Genomic DNA, 20,203 nt, shown 5'->3' with positions numbered 1-20,203 from the left:
GCCCGGGGAACGGAGGTGGGGGTGGGGGGGGAAACGGCGGAGAGAATGACGGGTCAACAAGCATCTCTTTCCCATCCAGCTGACGCCAATCCCCCAAGAGGGTGTGAAGTGGATCCTTGTCTCATGTCACAGGAAGAGCCGCCCTGTCTCCCAAAGGAGTCTGAATCCAAGCCTAGCGCAGCGACCACGTAATTGGTGAGATCCGCCACAGGCGTGCTTGCTAGGAGGCCATACCTGGGCCCAGTGCCACAGCACAGGTGCCGGACAGTCAAACACAGGCTCAGCTGAAGGCGGGACTTGTGGGGGGGAAATCCCCCACCCCTGCAAAACAGTCTCAAAGCTCGCATCTTACCTGAGTCCCGGGAAGATTTCCGGCGATGCGTGGCCGAGCCAGACACAGGCTCTGCGTCGGAGTCGGAGGATTCAAATATGTCATAGGAGGGCCTCTGCTTGACGCAGCGCCTCGCCGACTTGCGCTGCAGCAGGGAATCTTGCTCGGCCGTCTCTGTGGCCCCTAGAATGACTTCCCAAGGGGCTGGGAACTCCTCCTGAGAATCCTCTGAATCCCAAGGGACAATGGGCTTCACTACCGTACGACCTGGGGAGGGGGGGGCGGGCATGCATGAGTAAGCTCTCTCTCAGTCCGCCTCCACCAGAAACATGGACACATGCCCCCTCCCGACAAGCTTAATTTTGATCTCGAAAGGCAGAAGGCGAGAGATCCAAAGGCACGCTTGGCCAGCACAAGCTGATCTGACATTTTTTTAAAACTTTGCTTAGCTACCTGGTGCTCAAGGCAGAATGGGCTGGCCTGCCCAGGATTACACTTGCAATGGAATCTTAAGTCAGCCCTCTCCCCCTGTGGCCTGAGATGCATCTTTGCCCTCTGGCCCCTTGCGGAGACCACTGGAAACATACCTCCTCTCCTCTCCTGACCTAATGGCTCTGTCTGGGGCCCACCTGCCTCTCTCAATAGGGAAACTAATTTCCAATACAAAGGAGATTAAGCAACAGTGTTTGGGAGTGGGAGAAGAGGGGGGGGTGTATCCCACCCTCCCCACCGTGGCAGGCTCAGGGGCTGTGTGATGATCTGAAGACATGTGAGAAGCCTATGTCAAATCCCCATATGTCACAGTCAGCCCCTCCAATAAACTGGAGCGGAGGAGGGGACCGTCCTTTGTCATTTATGTGTCATTTATGTGTCATTTATGTGTCATTTATGTGTCATTTATGTGTCATTTATGTGTCATTTATGTGTCATTTATGCTCGGGTTGCCTCACACAGCCCAGTTAAGCCATAATAAACTGTGAAATGTTGGTTATCAGTGTCTCTAAACAGTGACTATCTGTGCATTGAAAACCAGCCCACCCCTTCCCCTTTGCTTCATAGCCCCCCTACCCCACAATCCCCCCCCATATGTATCTGCTCACATAATCAGTGCTTCTTCAGTCTGCAGCCCAGCCATGCCATGTTTATTTTCTTCACAAGCACCAGGGCCAAGGCATGGCTCTGCTCTGTGCAACCCCCCTCAGGTACAATCCCCCCCCCATATGTATCTGCTCACATAATCAGTGCTTCTTCAGTCTGCAGCCCAGCCATGCCATGTTTATTTTCTTCACAAGCACCAGGGCCAAGGCATGGCTCTGCTCTGTGCAACCCCCCTCAGGTCGTAATGGCTTCCCCCTGAAGAAGCCGGCCCCGCCCCTTCCTGACTCATACCTTTTCTCCCCCCCACCTTTCCAAGTAGAGAGAGCCCCTCCCTACCCACCGCCAATGCATTGTCACAGAGAGAGCTACCTGTGAGATTTCACTAACCCCGCCTGCCCATCTCCTGGGCCAGCAGAGATGCTAACCCCCAGGTGGAGCCAGGAGATCTCCCAGAATCACAACTTTTATCTTCAGACTACAGAGATCAGTTCCCCGAAAGGAAATGGCTACTTTGGAGGGTGGACTCTGTGGCATTATGCTCCGCACAGTTCCCTCCCTAAGCCCCGCTCTCCATCCACAAATGCCCAGAAATATCCCAACCTGGAGCTGGCAACCTTCTGGGCCAGGAAGGGTCCCACCCAGCAGAGGCCAGCCTCTGCGCCCTGTAAAGGTAAAAGTTCCCTTGCTGCCAAATGCCAGCTTCCCTCCCCCCCCCCCAATACTCAAGAGGAAGAGACAGGGCAGGACCCACAGCGCCCATCTCTAGCGACCAGATCGCTCCTGGCACGTGTTGAAGCAGTGGGTTGCGAAGGATCATAGAATTGGAAGGGATCTCCAGGGTCATCTAGTCCAACCCCCTGCACAATGCAGGAAATTCACAACTGCCCCCACCCCACCCAGTGACCACTGTTCCACGCACAGAAGATGGCACAAAAACCTCCAGGATCTCCAGCCAAACTGGCCTGGAGAATGATTGCTTCCTGACCCCAAAGTTGTGATCAGCATTTCCCTGGGTGTATGTAAGAAAGGGCCACGAGAACTAAGCACTGATGCAGCCCTTCCTGCCCTCCCCCTCATGATCTGCCTGAGTCCACAGAATCAGCATGGCTGTCAGAAGGCCACCCAGCCTCCTTTTGAAAACCTCCAAAGAAGGAGCTGGCATTATCTTGAATGATCCATACCAGAGTTGAGGGTGGCTGGGCTTTTCCCTCCACTATATGCAAAAAAAAAAATGCAGAGAATTTTAAACAGAAGCTTTATTGATCCCAACGGCTTGTTTTTGAGGGTCACTTTGGAAGACTGAAATTCGGGAAAGGGTGACTTGCCCGTGGGGCTGTCGTTTTGATTATCATTTGTTGTAGGGTGGATACAGCTGTAGGTTGGGAAATTCCTGGGGATGGAGCCTGGGGAGAGCAAGGCGTGGTGAAGGGGCACGATGCCACAGAGGCCACCTTTCCCCAGCAAAAGTGATCTCTGTAACCTGGAGAGCGGGTGTAATTCTGGGAGGTCTCCAGGCCTGACCTGGAGGTTGGCAACCCTAATTTGTTGGCACTCCCTCATTGGATAAAGCAAAAGGGGAAAAAAGTTCAGGAATAATCTTTTATTTGTCTTGTGAATGGATAAAAAAGCAATCCAGAACCCGAGCGGTTGAAAAATAAACCCTAAGCCATGGGGAGGGGGCGCGCGCGCGCCAAAATGCAATACACAAAACTACCTCTCCAAGCGTCCCTAATCCCTGCGGCGCTTCCTGTCTCAGCGGGGTAGCCTGTCTAAATTCTCTTTAGTTACCTCCATTGCTAAGAATCTGGAGGGACCAGGGCCCAAAGAAAAGGGAAACCCATGTACACTACTCCGAAGAAGGGCAGGATACAATGCCTGTGAAGGGGGGGAACGACAACGACGATGACTTGGAAATAATGCCCCACCAAAATCTAAACCCTCCAAAACTCTGTACGTGCTTTAACAGACTGATTTCTACTTCTTCCCTTTAACCAACACTCCTCTGACCTCACCACCAGTATGTCCTTTCCGGGCCATTTTTAGTCCTTACCAGGTCTTTGGGGGAGACTATTTTTCCTTTGGGGTTAATTTTACAGAGCCATATTTTTTGTGTCGATCTGGAGAGCGGATGTCCATAGAAGGCCTCACCCCACCCAACGCGGTCTGTGGGTGGCCTGGTTTTTCCACTTCTGACAACCACACAGGGGACAGTCAACTTAGATATAGCGACAGCTAGATCCAGGATTCAGAGTAAGCTACTCTCCTCCCAAAAGGAAAACTAATACTTGTGGGACCAGTGTTTTAAACCCAGCAGGAACCACAGTTTCTTATTCACAAAAGGGATGAGCAGAATTTCCTCAGCACCAAATGAAAGGACTGGCCAACCAAGAGAAAAGGCTCAACTCCGTCTCAACGGGCCAAAACCTGCAGAAACGTCACAAATACCTAGTAATCTGGAGTACCATAATAAGTGGTACCACAAGCCTGTTCAATAAGACAGCCGGTGTTCATTCAAGAACCCAAGATGCAAAAACTGAAAACTTTTTACCAAGATAGGGTTGCCAACTTCGGGTTAGGAAATCCCTGGAGATTCTGGGGGCGGAGCCTGGGGAGGGTGGGGTTTGGGGAGGGGAGGTGCCTCAGCAGGGCATGTTCCCATAGAGTCCACCTTCCAAAGTAGCCATTTTCTCCAGGGGAACTGACCCCTGAAATCTGTATTCTGATCTTTTGTCACCTGGATGAGAGCTGGAATTCCTGGAGATCCCCAGGTGGCACGTGGAGGTTGGCAACCCTACACAGTTAACATTGCAGTTCCAGGCCAGGAGCCAAAAGGTGGTCAATCTAAATTCTTTTTCCTTTTCTTTTAAACGGAACTTCTTCAGAGCTCTGCTTCTCTACAAGCACTCTTCCTCTCCCTCCTCTTAGCCACTGGGACAGGCCCCAAATCTAAACAAACCAAATGAACTACAGGATCTGCAAGCGGGTACGGTAACGAGAACAGGGATTAACAATGCCACCTTAAGAATGCTTTCCTGGGAGAAAGACCCCTGACTAAAATGCGATTCTCTTCTGAGTAGACTCATTTAGGACTGTTCCCTACAGCAGCAAGTCAGTGACAGCCCGGTTACCACCGATCTGCACAGAACAGACCAAAGACGCGCACGCAGGCTGCTCAGATACTTGTGAAGCAAACTGCATTAGAGGGCTTGGCAGAAGGACACTCGGCAATCCTTTGGCACCAGTTCCTTACTGCGGGCTGGAACAAGGACAATGGCTCTGATCCAAGCAGAGAGGGAGAGCGTGCGCAAAATGGCTGCAGCCTTACACAGAGGTCGCCGGTGCCACCTGGAGTTTGAAGCCAGCCTGCTGCTTTGGGGCATCTGGAAATCTAACATATTTGCCTCCAGGCCCCACAACAGAGAATGAAGCTGCTCACACAAAACTTGTTCTTCTGCACAGAATCCCGGGAATTTCAACCTAGTTTCAGAGGGCAACTGGGCTGATCTGCAGTAGGAACAGTTAGATTCGAGGCCAGGAGCATTTTGGAGACCAACCAGATTTTTTGGGGTATGAGCTCTGAGAGTCAAAGTTCCCTTCATCATCCTGATGAAGAGAGCTTTGACTCTCCACCTCCCTCCAGGAAGCGGAGCAGAGCTCACCTGATCAGGGCCCGAAGAAGAAGAAGCGATTGCATCTATACCCTGCCCTTCACTCGGGAATCTCTGAGCAGCTTACAAACTCCTTTCCCTCCCCCTCCCCACAACAAGGCACCCTGTGAGGTAGGTGGGGCCGAGAGAGCTCTTTCCAGAACTGTCCTTGAGAGAGCCGCTCTGACAGAACTACAGCTTGCCCAAGGTCATCCAGCAGCTGCAAGCGGAGGAGTGGGGAATCAAACTCGGTTCTCCCAGATTAGAGTTCGTGTACTTAACCACTACACAAACTAAGATGCTCCTGGACTCAAACCTAGCTGGTAATTTCAAAGGTCACTTAAGAGCACACGCTTTGCTCTCATGAGCCATGAAAGAAAGTTTTTTGAAACTGCATTTGCAGGTAACAGCCCGACTACACAGGCAATTAGGGACAACTGATTCTCACAACAGAAGCAATACTTAAAATGTAGGGAAGCAAGATTCCCATCAATGCAAGCACCCCAAACTCCATTTCTGGCCTTAAACAGGGCTGCGTAACATGATACACGTAAATGAGTGTAATTTTCAGAATATAACCACATGACCATATGAAGCTGCCTTACACTGAATCAGAACCCTGGTCCATCAAGGTCAGCACTGTCTACTCAGACTGGCAGCAGGTTCCTTCAGAGTCTTTCTATTCACCTACTGCCTGGTTCTTTAAACTGCAATTGACGGGGATTGAACCTGGGACCTTCTGCCTGCCAAGCAGAGGCTCTGCCACTGAGCCACAGCCCCTCCCTCACTACAATGCAATATAATCACCAACCTAACGTGCAATCCATCTGAGCAGAACATGGCAATCGTGATTTGCAAGTAAAGTTTGGACAAAGAAGGCGGAATTCCAAACCTGCAGAACATGCGGGACCGGACACAACAGGGTTACACACAGGTGTAAAGGGATAAGTAACGCCCTTGACCGAAAAGCCATACAGTGGAGGAAACTAAACCAAAACGAGACCACATCACGAGACAGCCACCCCCCCCTTTCATCCATAGCCACCTGGTCATTACCTTTCTTCGACAGCCGCTCCACCCGCCGCGCTTCTATCTTGTCGCATTTCCGATACCTGCCGGTTAGCCAGATAAACATCGTCAGACCACGGAAGCAGCAGTCGGAAAGCCGAATCTTCAGCCCAGGGAGTAAGCTAAGGGAGGGAGTTCTGATTCATGGCCTCCAGCCAAGGCAATAAAGCATTCCCGAGGTGGGGGGGGGGCTGGTCTAGAGGAAGGGAAACTGGAGGCCAATCTCTCCTTCCCCAGAGCAACAGAGGAAAACTTTTCTGCCAAAAACCCACAAAGGAACACGAGGTGCACACACAGACACCCAGTACAGATCTAAATATCTCAGCATTCACTTTGCATCAAGTTTCTAACCATGGCAGGTATCATGAATTATGGTGAAAGATGACCTGCTTCTCTCACCCCTGCATCCAAAAGCTGCACCTGCCTAAATTCCTCCACCTACACAGCTCCTGAAGGTATGAGAGTCCCATTCCTCATCTTTTCAATCTGCTCAAGGCTCGAGCTAAGGCATGGCTCCAAGTTTGATCTCCGTGGTGGGTACTATTCCCTGCCTTTTCTATCTCTGCTGTCTTAGACATCTCAGTTTACTTGACTCCTTTGTTCTAGGCTGCCCATGCATTTAGCAGAAGGAAACCAAGCAGATCCTCCTGCTGGGATTAGCTGCGGACACGCAGGCCGCACAGCAGAGCTCTGTCCCGGCCGTGCAATGGAGAGCCGTGGCCAGCAGCTAGACTGGCACAGGGAGGAGAAGCCTCCTGCCTTCCCAGCTAAGCCCAGACTGAAAGATCCACACCAGGTTCATTGCCTGTCTTGGGAGACAAAGGGATGCTTCAAGAAACACACGGGTGGCGACGCTTAGGCACTCCACACAGCACATCTGGAGGAAGTGGCTGGCTAGAGCTAAATGGTTCCACTAAGGAGTGCTGATCAGTAATCCAACAGGGGGCTGACAGGGGGCCAAATTTGGGCCATACGCCACTTTGCCACCTAGGGACAACTGGGGAAAAGCGAAAGACATCCAGCTATATGGGAAATCGTCAACGTTGAGTGTTAATTACGTAACTATTATATCAACAAACTTAAACTTTGTAATATCGTAATACTTGATCACGCTGACCTGGAAGGCTAAGGCTAGCACGACACTCTCTGAGCTCAGAAGTTAAGCAGTGTCGGCCTTGGTCAGCATTTGGATGGGAGACCAAAGAAGTCCAGGATTGCTTAACAGAGGCAGGCAATGCCTCTTGCCCTGAAACCCCAACCGGCAATGTTCCCTCTAATCCCCGCCCCCCCCCTACTGAGCAGAGCGGCTCACATCCTGAGCAGAATATAACTTCTGTCATCTTAAAATGGGCAATGCAAGACCCTGCGGGGCTCCAGACTGCTGCTAAACGGGGCTTCCTGTGCTAATGACTGGTTGCTCATGCACACAGCTTAGAGGGAACACTGCCTACAGGGTCACTGTAAGTTGGCTGCGACTTGATGGGGGTGGGGGGAATTGTTTATAATCTCTTTTGTTGAGGGTAAGTTGTTTCAAACATGGGCCCTAAAATACTGTATTGTAATTTTTTTCTTCTTTTTGAAATAAAAATTATCTTTTAAAAAAGACATCCAGTGCAGTGGTTGGACTGGGATCTGGGAGACACAGGCTCCAATCCCCCCTCTGCAATGGAAACTTCCTCGGGTGATCTTGGGCCCGTCACACACTCTCAGCCTGACCTTCTTCACAGGGTTGTTGTAAGGATGAGAATAATGTAAGCTGCTTTGGGTCTGCACTGGGAAGAAATGCCAGGAGAAATATCTACATCAGGGTCCCCCAACATGTTGCCTGTGGACGCCACGGTGCCTGCCACGCTTTCCAGAAAGTGGGTGGGACCACTGTAAGGCAGGCCTTTTTCTTTTTCCAGTGAAGGCCTAATAAGCACCTGGGCTTTCCTGAGTCAGTGTGTGGTTCCTGTTCCCTTTCAGGCTTTCCTTCTCCCCGCGAAGTATGAGGAGGGAGGTATTGATTCAGCTCAGCCTCCTGTGACAACCATTTTGGGTTTGGTTCCACCTCCTCCTGTGGCAGCCATTTTGGGTTTGGTTCCACCTCCTCCTGTGGCAGCCATTTTGGGTTTGCTTCCTCCTCCTCCTGTGGGCCATTTTGGGTTTGGTTCCACCTCCTCCCGTGGCAGCCATTTTAGGTTTGGTTCCACCTCCCGTGGCAGCCATTTTAGGTTTGGTTCCACCTCCTGTGGCAGCCATTTTGGGGTGACGCTCACTACCTCCTCTCAAAATTCAAAATCAGCCTGCAGGCTCTAACAGGTTGGGGACCCCTGAGCTAATAAATTTTAAAATTACAGAAGGGGGCAACAGGTTGGCATAACAGAGCTGCTCAGACTGTTGAGCGCTTACCATGATTGCATTTGGCCTTGCTCATTTGGGCCTGGTACTTTAAACACTAGTTGAGACAATGAAGGGCTCCCCCCCCCCGCATGACAGTCCTGATCCAACCTTTAACCCGCTTTTGAAAGGTATTTACACATGACTAGCTGACCCGGATAGCCCAGGCTAGCCTGATCTCATCAGATCTCAGAAGCTAAGCAGAGCTGCTCAGACTGTTGAGCGCTTACCATGATTGCATTTGGCCTTGCTCATTTGGGCCTGGTACTTTAAACACTAGTTGAGACAATGAAGGGCTCCCCCCCCCGCATGACAGTCCTGATCCAACCTTTAACCCGCTTTTGAAAGGTATTTACACATGACTAGCTGACCCGGATAGCCCAGGCTAGCCTGATCTCATCAGATCTCAGAAGCTAAGCAGGGCCAGCCCTGGCTAGTATTTGGATGGGAGACCTCCAAGGAATACCAGGGTCATGACATGGAGGCAGGTAATGGCAAAACCACCTATGAATGTCTCGTGCCTTGAAAACCTGACGGGGTCTCCGTAAGCCAGCTGTGACTTGACGGCAACAGCAACAAAGTTGTGCCAGACAGCAGACAGGGCTTTGAATGCACTTCCCACCAAAAAGCAATGCCGCATCGACAGACACTGGGGCAGACCCAATCATCCTCCAAACTTAGGTGAAACTTAAGCGAAAGGCGACAAACTCGAGCCAAAAAGAAAGGTGGGGTACCAATATTTTAATACACACGTAAATAAATAAGCTTTGCCCAGTGAAGTGGAAGGATAGGAGTCAAATCCATCCCTCCACTGGCACTTGAATGCCCATAAAGTGTCAGACTAGTGTCAGACTAGGTCCTGGAAAACTAGGGTTCAAACCCCTCACTCAGCTGTGAACCCCTCAGGTGTCCTCAGGCCAGTCATTCTCTCTCGAATAGGCCTACCTCACAAAGCTGTTGTGAGAATAAAACAAGAGTGGGGAGATTCACTTTAAGCTCCCTGGAGAGATAGAAACGTGCAACGCAGGCTACTGAGCCGACAACATATCTGGCCTCAGTGGAAGCAAATAGTTTTAGAAGGGCGTTTTGCTCTCCCTACCATGGTTATTGAGGGCAGGTATAATAAAATCCCCTATCCAGAAAGGTTATGCTCTTGTTCCCTTGTGGAGGTTGAGTCTGCAGAGCACCTGTTCTTTAGCTGTCCACTCTACAGGGAGGTACATCTTGGAATTACTACTCCGTTACTTGATATGATCCCCGGCTATGTAGACACAAATAAAGCAAGGCGTTGCTGGTTTTTATCTGATAATAATTCTAAGATTACATGTCAAGTGGCTAAATTCTGTACATTAATTTTCAAATTACGGGAATTGCACCTTAAAAGCTCTTAAATTCGATATATTTTTTTTAATTATTGTATTTTATGTTTGACTGAACTGTATTCTGGTCTAAAGACCATAATAAACAACTAAAACTAAACAGGAGTCAGTGCCTCTATATGTGCAAGCGTACCTTCCCAGACTTAAGGGCCGGAGGTTTGCCTTTTTGAAAAGTGAATGCTGAGATACTCCGGGTGCTGGATTCTGCACCCAGAAACAAATGCACGAGCTTACAACCACGTAGCCCCAGACTCCTCACAGTCATGGCCAAAACCAGTCATGGCAGAGAAGGGCACTCTGAAGTCCAATCTTTCAGCTCCCCAAGAACACAGAAGAGTTAAGCTGACGGGCAAGGCGCCTGGGTCAGAGGCAGGGACCCCCGTGGGCACACTCACACGCAGCATTGCTTCTTGGTGTTCGGCCCACCAAACTTTGGCTTGTCCAGACAGTTGATGCACTCCCCGCAGTCCTGCAGCTTCTGACAGCCTTTGCACTTCCCACAGCGGGTCATTCGGTTCTTCTTGCCATGGTGGTGGTGGGAGACGTGGCGGCGCACGGGGTGCGGCGCGGCCTTGACGGCTGCGTCTGCCTTCACCTGCTTCTGATGCCCGCTCTCGCTCTCGGAGGCCGAGGAGGTCTCTGGAGAACAGCAAGGTCAGAAAGGTCAGAAGAAGACAACGAAGAGATGGGATTTAAACCCAGCCCTTCACTACCCGAAGGAATCTCAGAGTGGCTTACAATCTCCTTTCCCTTCCCCTCCCCACCACAGGCACCCTGTGAGGCGGGTGGGGCTGAGAGAGCTCTTTCGAGGACTGCCCGTGAGAGAACAGCTCTGAAAGAACTTGTGCCTGACCCAAGGTCACACCAGCAGCTGCATGTGGAGGAGTGGGGAATCAAACCCGGTTCTCCCAGATTAGACTCTACGCAACCAACCACTACACCAAACTGGCAGACTGGCCTGGGAACACCCTTCCTGCGGAGAAGTGGCAACCTGTAGCAGGTATTATATAGTGGCCACTACCCATGGTGTCCCCGATTCAAATCTTGCCTCGTCTAAGCACTCTAAAGGTGGACTCAGACAAGTTTCCCCAAGCCCCCGTCTCAACCCTGGTGTGGTATGGCGATTAGAGCATTATGATCTGGGAGACCCAGGGTTGAATCCATGGAAGCTTGCTTGGATCAGTCACTCTCTCAACCTAACCTACCTCAAAGGGTTGCACCTTTCCCCCATACAGAAAGCAAGTCACTTGAGTGACACAAACAAGTCCCAATCCTTAGGGAAGAAAATGGACTCATTTCCATAGTGGGGCTGAACAACAGGGAACCTGCCCCTTTTCTTGTTGGAAGGGAAGGCTCGTGGGGAGCACAAACAAGAGGCCAGTACTTTCTCTGCTCCTTGTATATATCATTTCTCCAGTCCCTTTTGTAACTCCGATCTATCCCCTGCAACGATCACAGATTAGCCTCTTTGCTTCGGGAAGAGATGCCTGGCATTAATGTGCCCATCTTAACCTGTGAACTGGAAGGCTTAAACATCGACCTACCAAGTTAACCAAACTACAGCACTAAATATAAACCAGAGGACACCGCGGAAGCAAACCTTTCAGTGTACCCCCCCCCCCAAGGCACTGACCCTCAACAGTGGGTGAAGCAGCGATCTCCTCCCTCTCCCGCAGTGGCAGGGCACTGAGGCGTGGCACATCCTCCGGCACCATGGCACGAGACTGCCCCAGTGCCACCGAGGCGTGCCGGCACACGTGCTTGATTCGAGGGCCCTGCACCGGAGATTCCTGGCCCTGCAAGGGAGGAAGCAACAAGATCTGCCATTAGCATGAGCAACAGATAATGGATAGCCGAAATAACTTTACTGTACACCTATAACCACTGTTCAAATGTTCCTGAGATGGCTCACGACAATCATAAGTACCTACTACTCACCACAGAAATCAACATAAAAAAGAGCAGTCAACGACCAACCCAGAAACACAGCAGATAAAGCTGTCAGCTAAGGTATCAGAATCAAAACATAATATAGAATGATGGAGCCAATCACAGCTCTGCAACATATTCTTGGCCAACTGACCCCCCCCCCGCCCCCAATCACCAAAAAGTAGAAGAAATAAGTTTTTACCTGGCGCCTAAAGCTTAGCAAATTGTGCCAAGCAAATCACTGCAGTTTTCACCATCCACAGCCCAGGTCAGGACGGCTGTACAAATCAGGTACTGATAGCCACATAACACTTGCAAGAAGGACACGGAATGACTGCACTTCTAGAAGTGTCTCACAGTGGCCCTTTCTGCACCCGTATTTTTCCTCGGTTTCTGACTGCATCCTGTTCTTCCACTCTGCATTCCCTCCTGCTTCCACTCCCACTTCCTGTCTGGGCTTTCTCTTGCTTCTGCATTTGTTTTACAGGAATCTGAATTCAGAATGCTTCCAGCACACTGCTGCCCCGCAGCTACCAAAACTCCTTTTGCTGTGATTCTTTGTTCTCATCAGCTTTTGAATCGCTTCGCTAATCCTTTCTAAAGTAGAATTGCTTCTTCAGGTATTTAAGTGCTGCCCACTGCCTTCCCCTGTTTACGCCTCTCGCTCTGTAGGGTGACCCTCCCTCCCCGTTCTGTTTTCTTTCCCTCCTTCTCCAAAGACAAAAGCTCAGGCAAACTTTTAAAAAGCCAGAGAGGGGATTCCCTAGTCCTGAATGTGTCAGTCTTGCATGGGTGGGTCTGGATTTCCCCCTCCCTTCCCTTTCTTTTTGTAGAATCATGGCGGGCAAGAGGTAGCTGGCAGCCAGTTAGCTCAAAAAATGCGTGTTTTGCTTGTAGATGCAGAATGCATACAGAATACACAAATAAATAAACTGGAGTGGGAAAATCCAGTGCAGAGGAAAGACCTGTGACTGCCCTTAAGGCTTGACTCCTTGGATTCTCCGGAGCAAGCTGACAATGCAGAAAGGGCCAGTGTAGCGATTTGGCCGAGCGAGTCAAATCATGTACATTCTGTCCCACAAGCACCTTTGAGTTTGGCTACTCCTCTCTGGCATACACAGACTGACAGCCTCTGTTACCTGCTTCCTTGCATCTTTCCCATCCTCTCCATCCGCTTTAGGTTCCGAACTCGGCTCCTGCTTGCTCTGGACCTTTGGGGGCTCCAGAACATCGATCTTGATGGTTTGACACCCCTAAGTGGAAGACACGGAGCGTTTGCGGGGGATTCTGAGAGCCCTCCTTGCTGAGATTGACTGCTTCGGTGAGCAGGTGATATTGGGGTTCAGGGGAACATGCCATTTCCCATACATTAGGTGGCCCTTATCCAAGAGGTTTGTCTGTGAAACTGTTATCACAGTTGGTACAGGCCATGAGCCTGCTTTGGCAGGGTAGGGCGGGATATAAATTGGAATATAAATAAATAAATAAATGTGTGGGAGCACGCAATGCATCTGCAAGGCCACAATTACATTACATGGTTCAGATCAACATCTGAGTCCAGCAGCACCTTAAAGATCAACAATATTTTCTAGGGTTATAAGCTTTTGTGAGTCAGATACCACATCAAAGTGAACTTTGACTGACAAAAGCGAACATTCTTTAAAAGGTGCCGCTGGACCCGAAGTTTGTTCTACTATATACTAACACAGCTACCCACCTGAAACTATCTCCCAGGAACTGAATATAACCCTCCAAGCATCCCTGTTGCTACTGCAGAGAATCACACAATCTACACAAGTGTAGCTTACATAAATGCGCAGGAACACTGGAAAATATAGACACGTTTGCATGGAAAACTTTAACCAAAAGACAATTTTTTGCTAGAGTGGCATTTCCATGCCAATAATACCTACTGAACTCTCAATGAGGTTCATTCTCTTTGCCCTCCTACTTCTATGCACTTATTGCTCATAGGTTTCACGAACTGCAGCTTCCCTGACAATCTGCTGTTGCTGTTTTTGCCAACAATTCACAGCCAACTTATAGCAACCCCGGAAGGTTTTCAATGCAAGTGACGTCCAGAGGTGGTTGGCTGCTGCCGCCTCTGCGTAGCAACCCTGGACCTCCTTGGTGGTCTCCCATCCAAGTACAAACCAGGGCCGACCCTGCTTAGCTTCTGAGATCTGACGAGATCAGGCTAGCCCGGGGCTATCCAGCTCAGGGCCTGCCCAATCTACAGCAGCACATATAGAAATAAAAGCCGGGGGGGGGGGCTAAATGATAGTGCCAGAAATAAGGAATGCACACTTGGACGGCCTGAATGAAGTAGCTGCTACAGAATCAGATTTGGATCAGGGAGTCTCGGGTTCAAATCTTCACCCTGCCATGAAGCCTGCTTGGTGACCCTGGGACTCGTCTCTCAGTGTAACCTCCCTTACAGGCTATGATACCAGCACGGTGTAGTGGCTAAGAGCGATGGACTCTAATCTGGAGTACCGGGTTTGATTTTGCACTCCTCCAACGTGAAGCCAACCGGGTGATCTGGGGTCAGTCTCACATAGGGTTGCCAGACACACACCCCCCCCGGTTTAGCAGGGGTTACCCACTTTGTTGGGGGCTCTACCCACCACCAGTGTTGCCTCTAAGCTGAGTTAGTGTGTGAGCCAGCTCAGTTTTTTAGTCTCCGGCTCACACGTTTTTATCTTTGCTCAGGAAGGGATGGCTCCAGAGCGAACTAATTTATGCAGCAGCCAAATTGCTTGCTCATAACTTTCATGCCAGGAGCTCACAAAGCAGGCTTTTTGCTCACAAGACTCCACAGCTTAGAGGGAACATTGCCCACCACCTGGCCAGCTGGCTGGCAGAGGAAGCCCCAAGCCGCAACACCCACAGCCACCCCGTCCCTTCTCCGGGTGGGCAAGGTACTCTGGCTGCAGGCACTTAAAGGGATCCCTTTAAGTGCTCGCAGCCAGCAGAACAGGGCCCCGCGCGCCCGATCTCCCAGTGGCAATGCTGCTTGGAGATTGGGCGGGTGGGGTCCTCGGCTACGGGTACTTAAAGGGATCCCTTTAAGTGCTTGCAACGGGCGGGACGGCCCCGTGTGCCCAATTTCCCAGCGGCAATGCCGCTTGGGGATCGGGTGTGCGGGGCCCTGTCCTGCCGGCTGTGTGCACTTAAAAGGGACCCATTTAAGTGCTCGCAGTCGGCAGGATCATCCCCGTGGGGGCAGGGCTTGGAGCTCGGACATCCCCAACGTGACATCATCACATTGGGGATGCCCTGCCCCCCCGGGAAACGCCCCCCAAAGTCCCCCGCTGGGGACGAAGATGGACCTGGCAACCCTAGTCTCACAGCTCTTTCAGAGCTCTCTCAGCCCCCAAAATAAGTCTAGCTCGCCACCTGAGTGGTCCATGACACTAAAGGGCTAGAACTTCAGGCTGCCAGACAATCTTCGGATCTCCTGGCTACACTGCACACGATGCCATACGATTATTATTATTACTATTAATTTGAAGGAGACAATGAGGAAAGAAGAAACACGGACGCTCCCCTTGGAGGAAGGGTGGGATAAAAATGGACTAGCGTGATAGCAGGTTAAAAAAATGTAAGCAAACCTGCTTTTTAATGCATAATATGATACAGAGACCGATTTCGGGCAGCAGAAGGGGGAATGAGGCTTACCCTTTACCCCTTCATTGAGTTCTCTATTTAGAGATTGCTGGGGGGGGGGGGTCCAATTTTTTTTGGGGTTGAGTATACAGTTCCAGGCAGTCTAGAAACAGTATTTATACGAACAAATAGCCCCAGACGGGAACCAATGTGTGGTCTGGCAATCCCTAACAGCGCTCTATAGTTCTCAGAGACAGGTTCTAGCCCTTGACTTACTTTGTTTATACCCTGCCTTTCTCCCCAGTAGGGACCCAAACAGTGGTTCTCCACTCCTCCATTTTATCCTCCCAACAACCCTGCGAAGTAGGTCAGACTTCGCATACTTAGCTAAGGTGTGGGAAATATTCTTGATGGACAAGAGAGCCGGTTCCACAGCTAACTCAGAGACGCGTTCAAGCTTCTCCAATCCATTAGACAAATGGTTTCCATTTTCAGAATATACAGCAGACAACATCACTTCTAAAAGGTACTTGATTCATTCTCGATACTATGACATTATGACCCTTTTGTAGGTCTACTTGTGTAACTTTTGTCTCCCAATCAACAGGAGTATAGTTGACGAATTGTTAAGTTTATACTCATAAGGTAATGTTAGTCACGCTTATGGTAATAGTTTTTGGATATGTGATACTATAATATTTTGGATGTGTAATACTATAATATAGTATACTATAATATAGTGTTCCTACTTAATGAAAGGATATTCAAGGTACAGTATCCACAGAAATTTCTGAATGATTTAAACGTACCATGTAGTGATGTATTTAATGATATGGTTATCTGTCAGTGCAAGATTGAGACTTTACCATGTTTGTTGCTGTTATATTTCACTAAATTTTATTTTTTTTATATAGTAGCTCAGACTGAGATTGTGTGACTGGGCCAAGGTCACCCAGCAAGCTTCCATGGCTGAGTGGGGATCTGAACCCAGGTCTTCCAGATCCTAACCTGACATTCAGAGCACTATGTCTCAGCAAATGCATATAGCTAATGTCAGGCAATATCTCAGAAATGTTTCCACAGGGAGGGGAAGACAGTGAAAAGATTCTGAAATGGTCAGGAAATTTATTTTGAGCGCCCTGCACAGCATTTAGCTCTCAGCCTTGACTAGCAGAAGCAAAATTATGCCAAGCAATCCAACTGAGCCAAACACACAATACGCATCGTCCAAATGGGTGACGGTTTTTACTTGCCCCCAGCCCTGGATACCGCGTCACATGCTGACTTCTCCCTGAACGGCTGGGCAGATTTCAAAGATCTACTCATCTCCAAGATGGCAAACCTACGCCAGGCCTGGACACCTCCAAGTTATACGTGGGAGCTGACAACCGAGTTCTCCCTCCATACAAATAACTGCCTCCAAGCAGTAACCTAGCATGTCAGGGAGAAAGGCTAGGCCGGGTGTCTGTTTATGGGGATTTTCTCTCCCTCTTATATGGAGGATCACTAAGTCACATGAGTCCCCTCACCTGCAGGCCAGACACCGGCTGACCATCCCAATGACAGCTGAACTGTTCAAGTGATAAGTGTGAGGTTTATATATCCTGGTTCAACTTACATCAGTAAAGTTAAGGCAACAACCTGCTCTTTGGGCAAAATGTTGCTTCGTTTTTTCCCTTTAGCAGCGCTTGCGATATTAAATGCTGACACGGGCTGCTGGGATCCGTGGGGAAAGGAACAGAGCAGTTACTTGGAAAACTCCAGATCCTGAAGTTTCTCCAACTTCAGTAAAAGTCCAAATAGTGAAGTTCCTTTGGGGTGTACGGGCTGCATAAAGACTGACAGTGCAATTCAGCTGCGCTTAATCACAACCAGTGTTCCCTCTAAGCTGAGTTATTGTGAGCTAGTTCACAGTTTTTTAGCCTCCAGCTCACACATTTTTGTTCTGGCTCAGGAAGGATGGCTCCAGAGCAAACTAATTTATGCAGTTGCTAAAATCGCTCGCTCACAACTTTAATGCCAGTAACTCACAACGTAGAATTTTTACTCACAAGACTCCACAGTTTAGGGGGAGCATTAATTACAAACCCTGCTGATAAACAGCCCCCCCATGGGGGTCCACTGGTGTAAAAAGAGAAAAAAAACCAATTGATAAAGAGCGATCCACTAAGATTCCCCAAGACCACCTGCATCTTCTTCTGGGCTCCATCTTCACCCCAAAGCCCTGCCCACCCCTCCCACCCCACGCAAGTAGCTCTTACCGGGCCCAGTTTGAAATTCTTCTGCTGATCGATCTTGAAAAGCTGCACCTTGGCACGAGTGAGCAAGCTGTACACTTTGTCCATGCTCGACAGCTGGGCCATAATGGGCTTCGGCACCTCCGGAGGGGGCGGTAGCTCTCCTGAACCGGGGCTGGCCGGCTCCGCCTCGCTCTCCGAGCTATCGGCCTCCTCCTCCTTCGGGTGGACTGCCGGAGGCACGACCCTGCGGATGGCCACCTTGTGCACCACACCGGGAGAATTCACATCCTCCATGGTGATCAGCTCTTTGCCCTGGGCCCCGAGCGGTCTCGGGACCTCCGTGAAGAGGGGCAAGGTGAGATGGTTCGTCCTTCCCATCAGCCTCTTGCTGCTGCGGGTTACCACCACCGGCTCATTGGGGAGGGTGGGAGCTTCTTGCTGCTGCGATGCCGGGGTGTCTCTCCTGACCTCAGGGGAAGCGTGCGCCGACTCGGACTCCTCGGAAGACACCGTCAGCGACTCGTAGATTTTAAGGTGTGCTTCGCTCGGCGTGAACTGAGGGGCCCGCAGCAGGGGGGTCCGCTTGGCGGGGGGCGAAGGGGTTAGCGTCGGAGTGCTGGGCAAAGAAGGGGAATCTTCGCTAGGAAGATGGAACAGGGTCTTGCCCAGATCTTTGGGGGATGAAGTGGGGCTCAGGGAAGTCCAGCGGAAAGTGGGCTCCCGGAGGATGGAACGCCGCTTCTCAGGCAGGGCGGAAGCAGAGGAAGCTATATGGGGAACGTTAGGGGAAGGTGGCGGGGAGAGAGCTCTGGAACTATCTTTACTCGGAGAGCTAGGGTTCGGGGGAGTCAGCTGCAGTGAGGTCACCGGCAACGACGACAGGAGGGCCTCTTGTTTGTCAGGACAAGACCCTTCCGGGGCAGCAGGGCTTTCTACAGGCTTGGCCGTCTTCTGCGGGATCTCGTCGATAAAGCGGCGGGGGGTGCGGATGAGGCGTGACGAGCGAGCGCTCACCACAGGCATGATGAACTGGCGGATATTCTTCAGGAACGTGGCCTTGAGAGCCGGGGCTTCCTCGGAGCCGGTGCCACCAGCCTGTTGGGCGGCCGCCAAAGCCTCCTCTCGGGCCTTGGTTGGTTGCTGCTGAGAGGCCATGCGCTGGGCCCGCTGGGAAGCGGTGAGGGGCGGGCGGCCACGGCCCCGCTTTGAACACTGTGCCCGGGTGGAACGGGAGATGCTGGAAGACCCCTCCACGGGAAGGGCCCCCGTCCTGTCACTCTGTGGGTCGGCCTGCTGTTGCCCTTGTTTCCCGGAAAGTCCATTCGGTGAAGCGGGAACGCCGTCTCCTGGAGTCGGAGCCTCCAGTTCTGGTCGACAGACTTCCACCATGGGGGGCGGAGCCTCTGGTTGTTTCTCTGGCTCCTGAGCGAACACATCTGGTTGTGCCTCTGCCTTTGGGGCTGGAAGTTCTGGCTGTGGTTCTGGACTCTCATCGAGAACCTCCGGCTGCGACTCCAGAGTCGAAGCCACCCCTTTTTGTTCCCGTTCAGGGGCAGAAGCTTCCGACTCCGACAAAGGGGCCTCCGACTCAGAGACAGACAGGGAGGGGAGCGGGGAGCTTCTCTTCTTCTGCACAACACTCCATTTCCTCTTGCGGCCCCTTCTGTGGCCAGAGCCCTTTAGCCGGACGTGGGTGACCACCAACTTGCCGGACTTATGCCGCCTGGCCTTGGAAAAGAACTTTAGGATGAGTGGGGGCTTCTTAGGTTCTGGGGATGGTGGGGAGGGGCTGACAGCTGGGCGTGGTGAGGGCGAAGGGCTCTTGTGCTCAGGTTCGGGGAGGGAACATGGAGCTTCGACGCTTTGGCAAGGAGGTCCAGGCGTGGTCCTGGGTCTCTTGGTGAAGGAGCCCCGTGGCCGGCCGCGTGGCCTGGCGGATGCAATGGAGTTGGGATTCTTCCCGGTCTGTGGAGGAAGGGTGGGAGAGAGGGTGGCTTTTACGGAACCGCCTGCTTCCAGGCCAACTTTAGTCTGCTCGGGAAGCATCCTGCCTATCTTGGGGCCCGAACCCGGTGGCCTGCCCAATCGGGCTGGGGGTCCCTTGGCCCTCTGAAGCAGTTCAGCCAAGGCCTTCACCATACGCTCCCTCTGTGACTCGGCGGCCTTCTGCTTGGCCAGCCGCTTGGAACGGCTGTCCTCGGAGAGCGCCCTCTTCTTCCGCCCGCGGGCAGGCAGAGCCGCACCTGTGGAAAGAAGGAGGAAAGCTTAGCTGCAGGAGTGTTTTCACCATCGCGGCAGAAAGATCTGCTAAGCTAAGCCACTCTGGAGAGGAAAAGGTCAGTTCAAAAAGGTGCCGGCACATCTGACGTGCCGGGGGGGGGGGACCCTCCACAAACGGCCAAAGGCTGTTCCCAGGATGCCGCTCAACACAGATCCTTTTGTTGGCGCTGTAGTCATTAGGCACTTAGCTCTGTGCCACCCTGAAAAAAGGAGCTGGATAGGGAAATACAGTGAATCTTTTCA

The 20,203-nt window shown here is 51.3% G+C and overlaps 1 protein-coding gene across 1 annotated transcript in view; it reads right to left on the bottom strand.

Annotated features, from left to right (window-relative positions):
- The window catches only part of LOC107109138 (histone-lysine N-methyltransferase 2B-like), a 38,403-nt gene that overhangs the window by 1,203 nt on the left and 16,997 nt on the right, over window positions 1-20,203 (bottom strand). Inside the window, exons 3-8 of the mRNA XM_015409713.1 lie at window positions 17,702-19,923; window positions 12,971-13,084; window positions 11,536-11,698; window positions 10,298-10,541; window positions 6,133-6,188; window positions 353-598 (exon numbers count right to left, since the gene is read on the bottom strand). Of these exons, the coding sequence (XP_015265199.1) occupies window positions 353-598; window positions 6,133-6,188; window positions 10,298-10,541; window positions 11,536-11,698; window positions 12,971-13,084; window positions 17,702-19,923 (3,045 nt within the window). The remainder of the gene's footprint in view (window positions 1-352; window positions 599-6,132; window positions 6,189-10,297; window positions 10,542-11,535; window positions 11,699-12,970; window positions 13,085-17,701; window positions 19,924-20,203) is intronic.

Source organism: Gekko japonicus, unplaced genomic scaffold (genome assembly GCF_001447785.1).
Source record: "Gekko japonicus isolate JY-2015 unplaced genomic scaffold, Gekko_japonicus_V1.1 scaffold3510, whole genome shotgun sequence".
Lineage (NCBI taxonomy): Eukaryota > Metazoa > Chordata > Lepidosauria > Squamata > Gekkonidae > Gekko > Gekko japonicus.
Note: the sequence above shows the minus strand (reverse complement) of the source record. Positions and strands in the feature narration are given on the sequence as shown.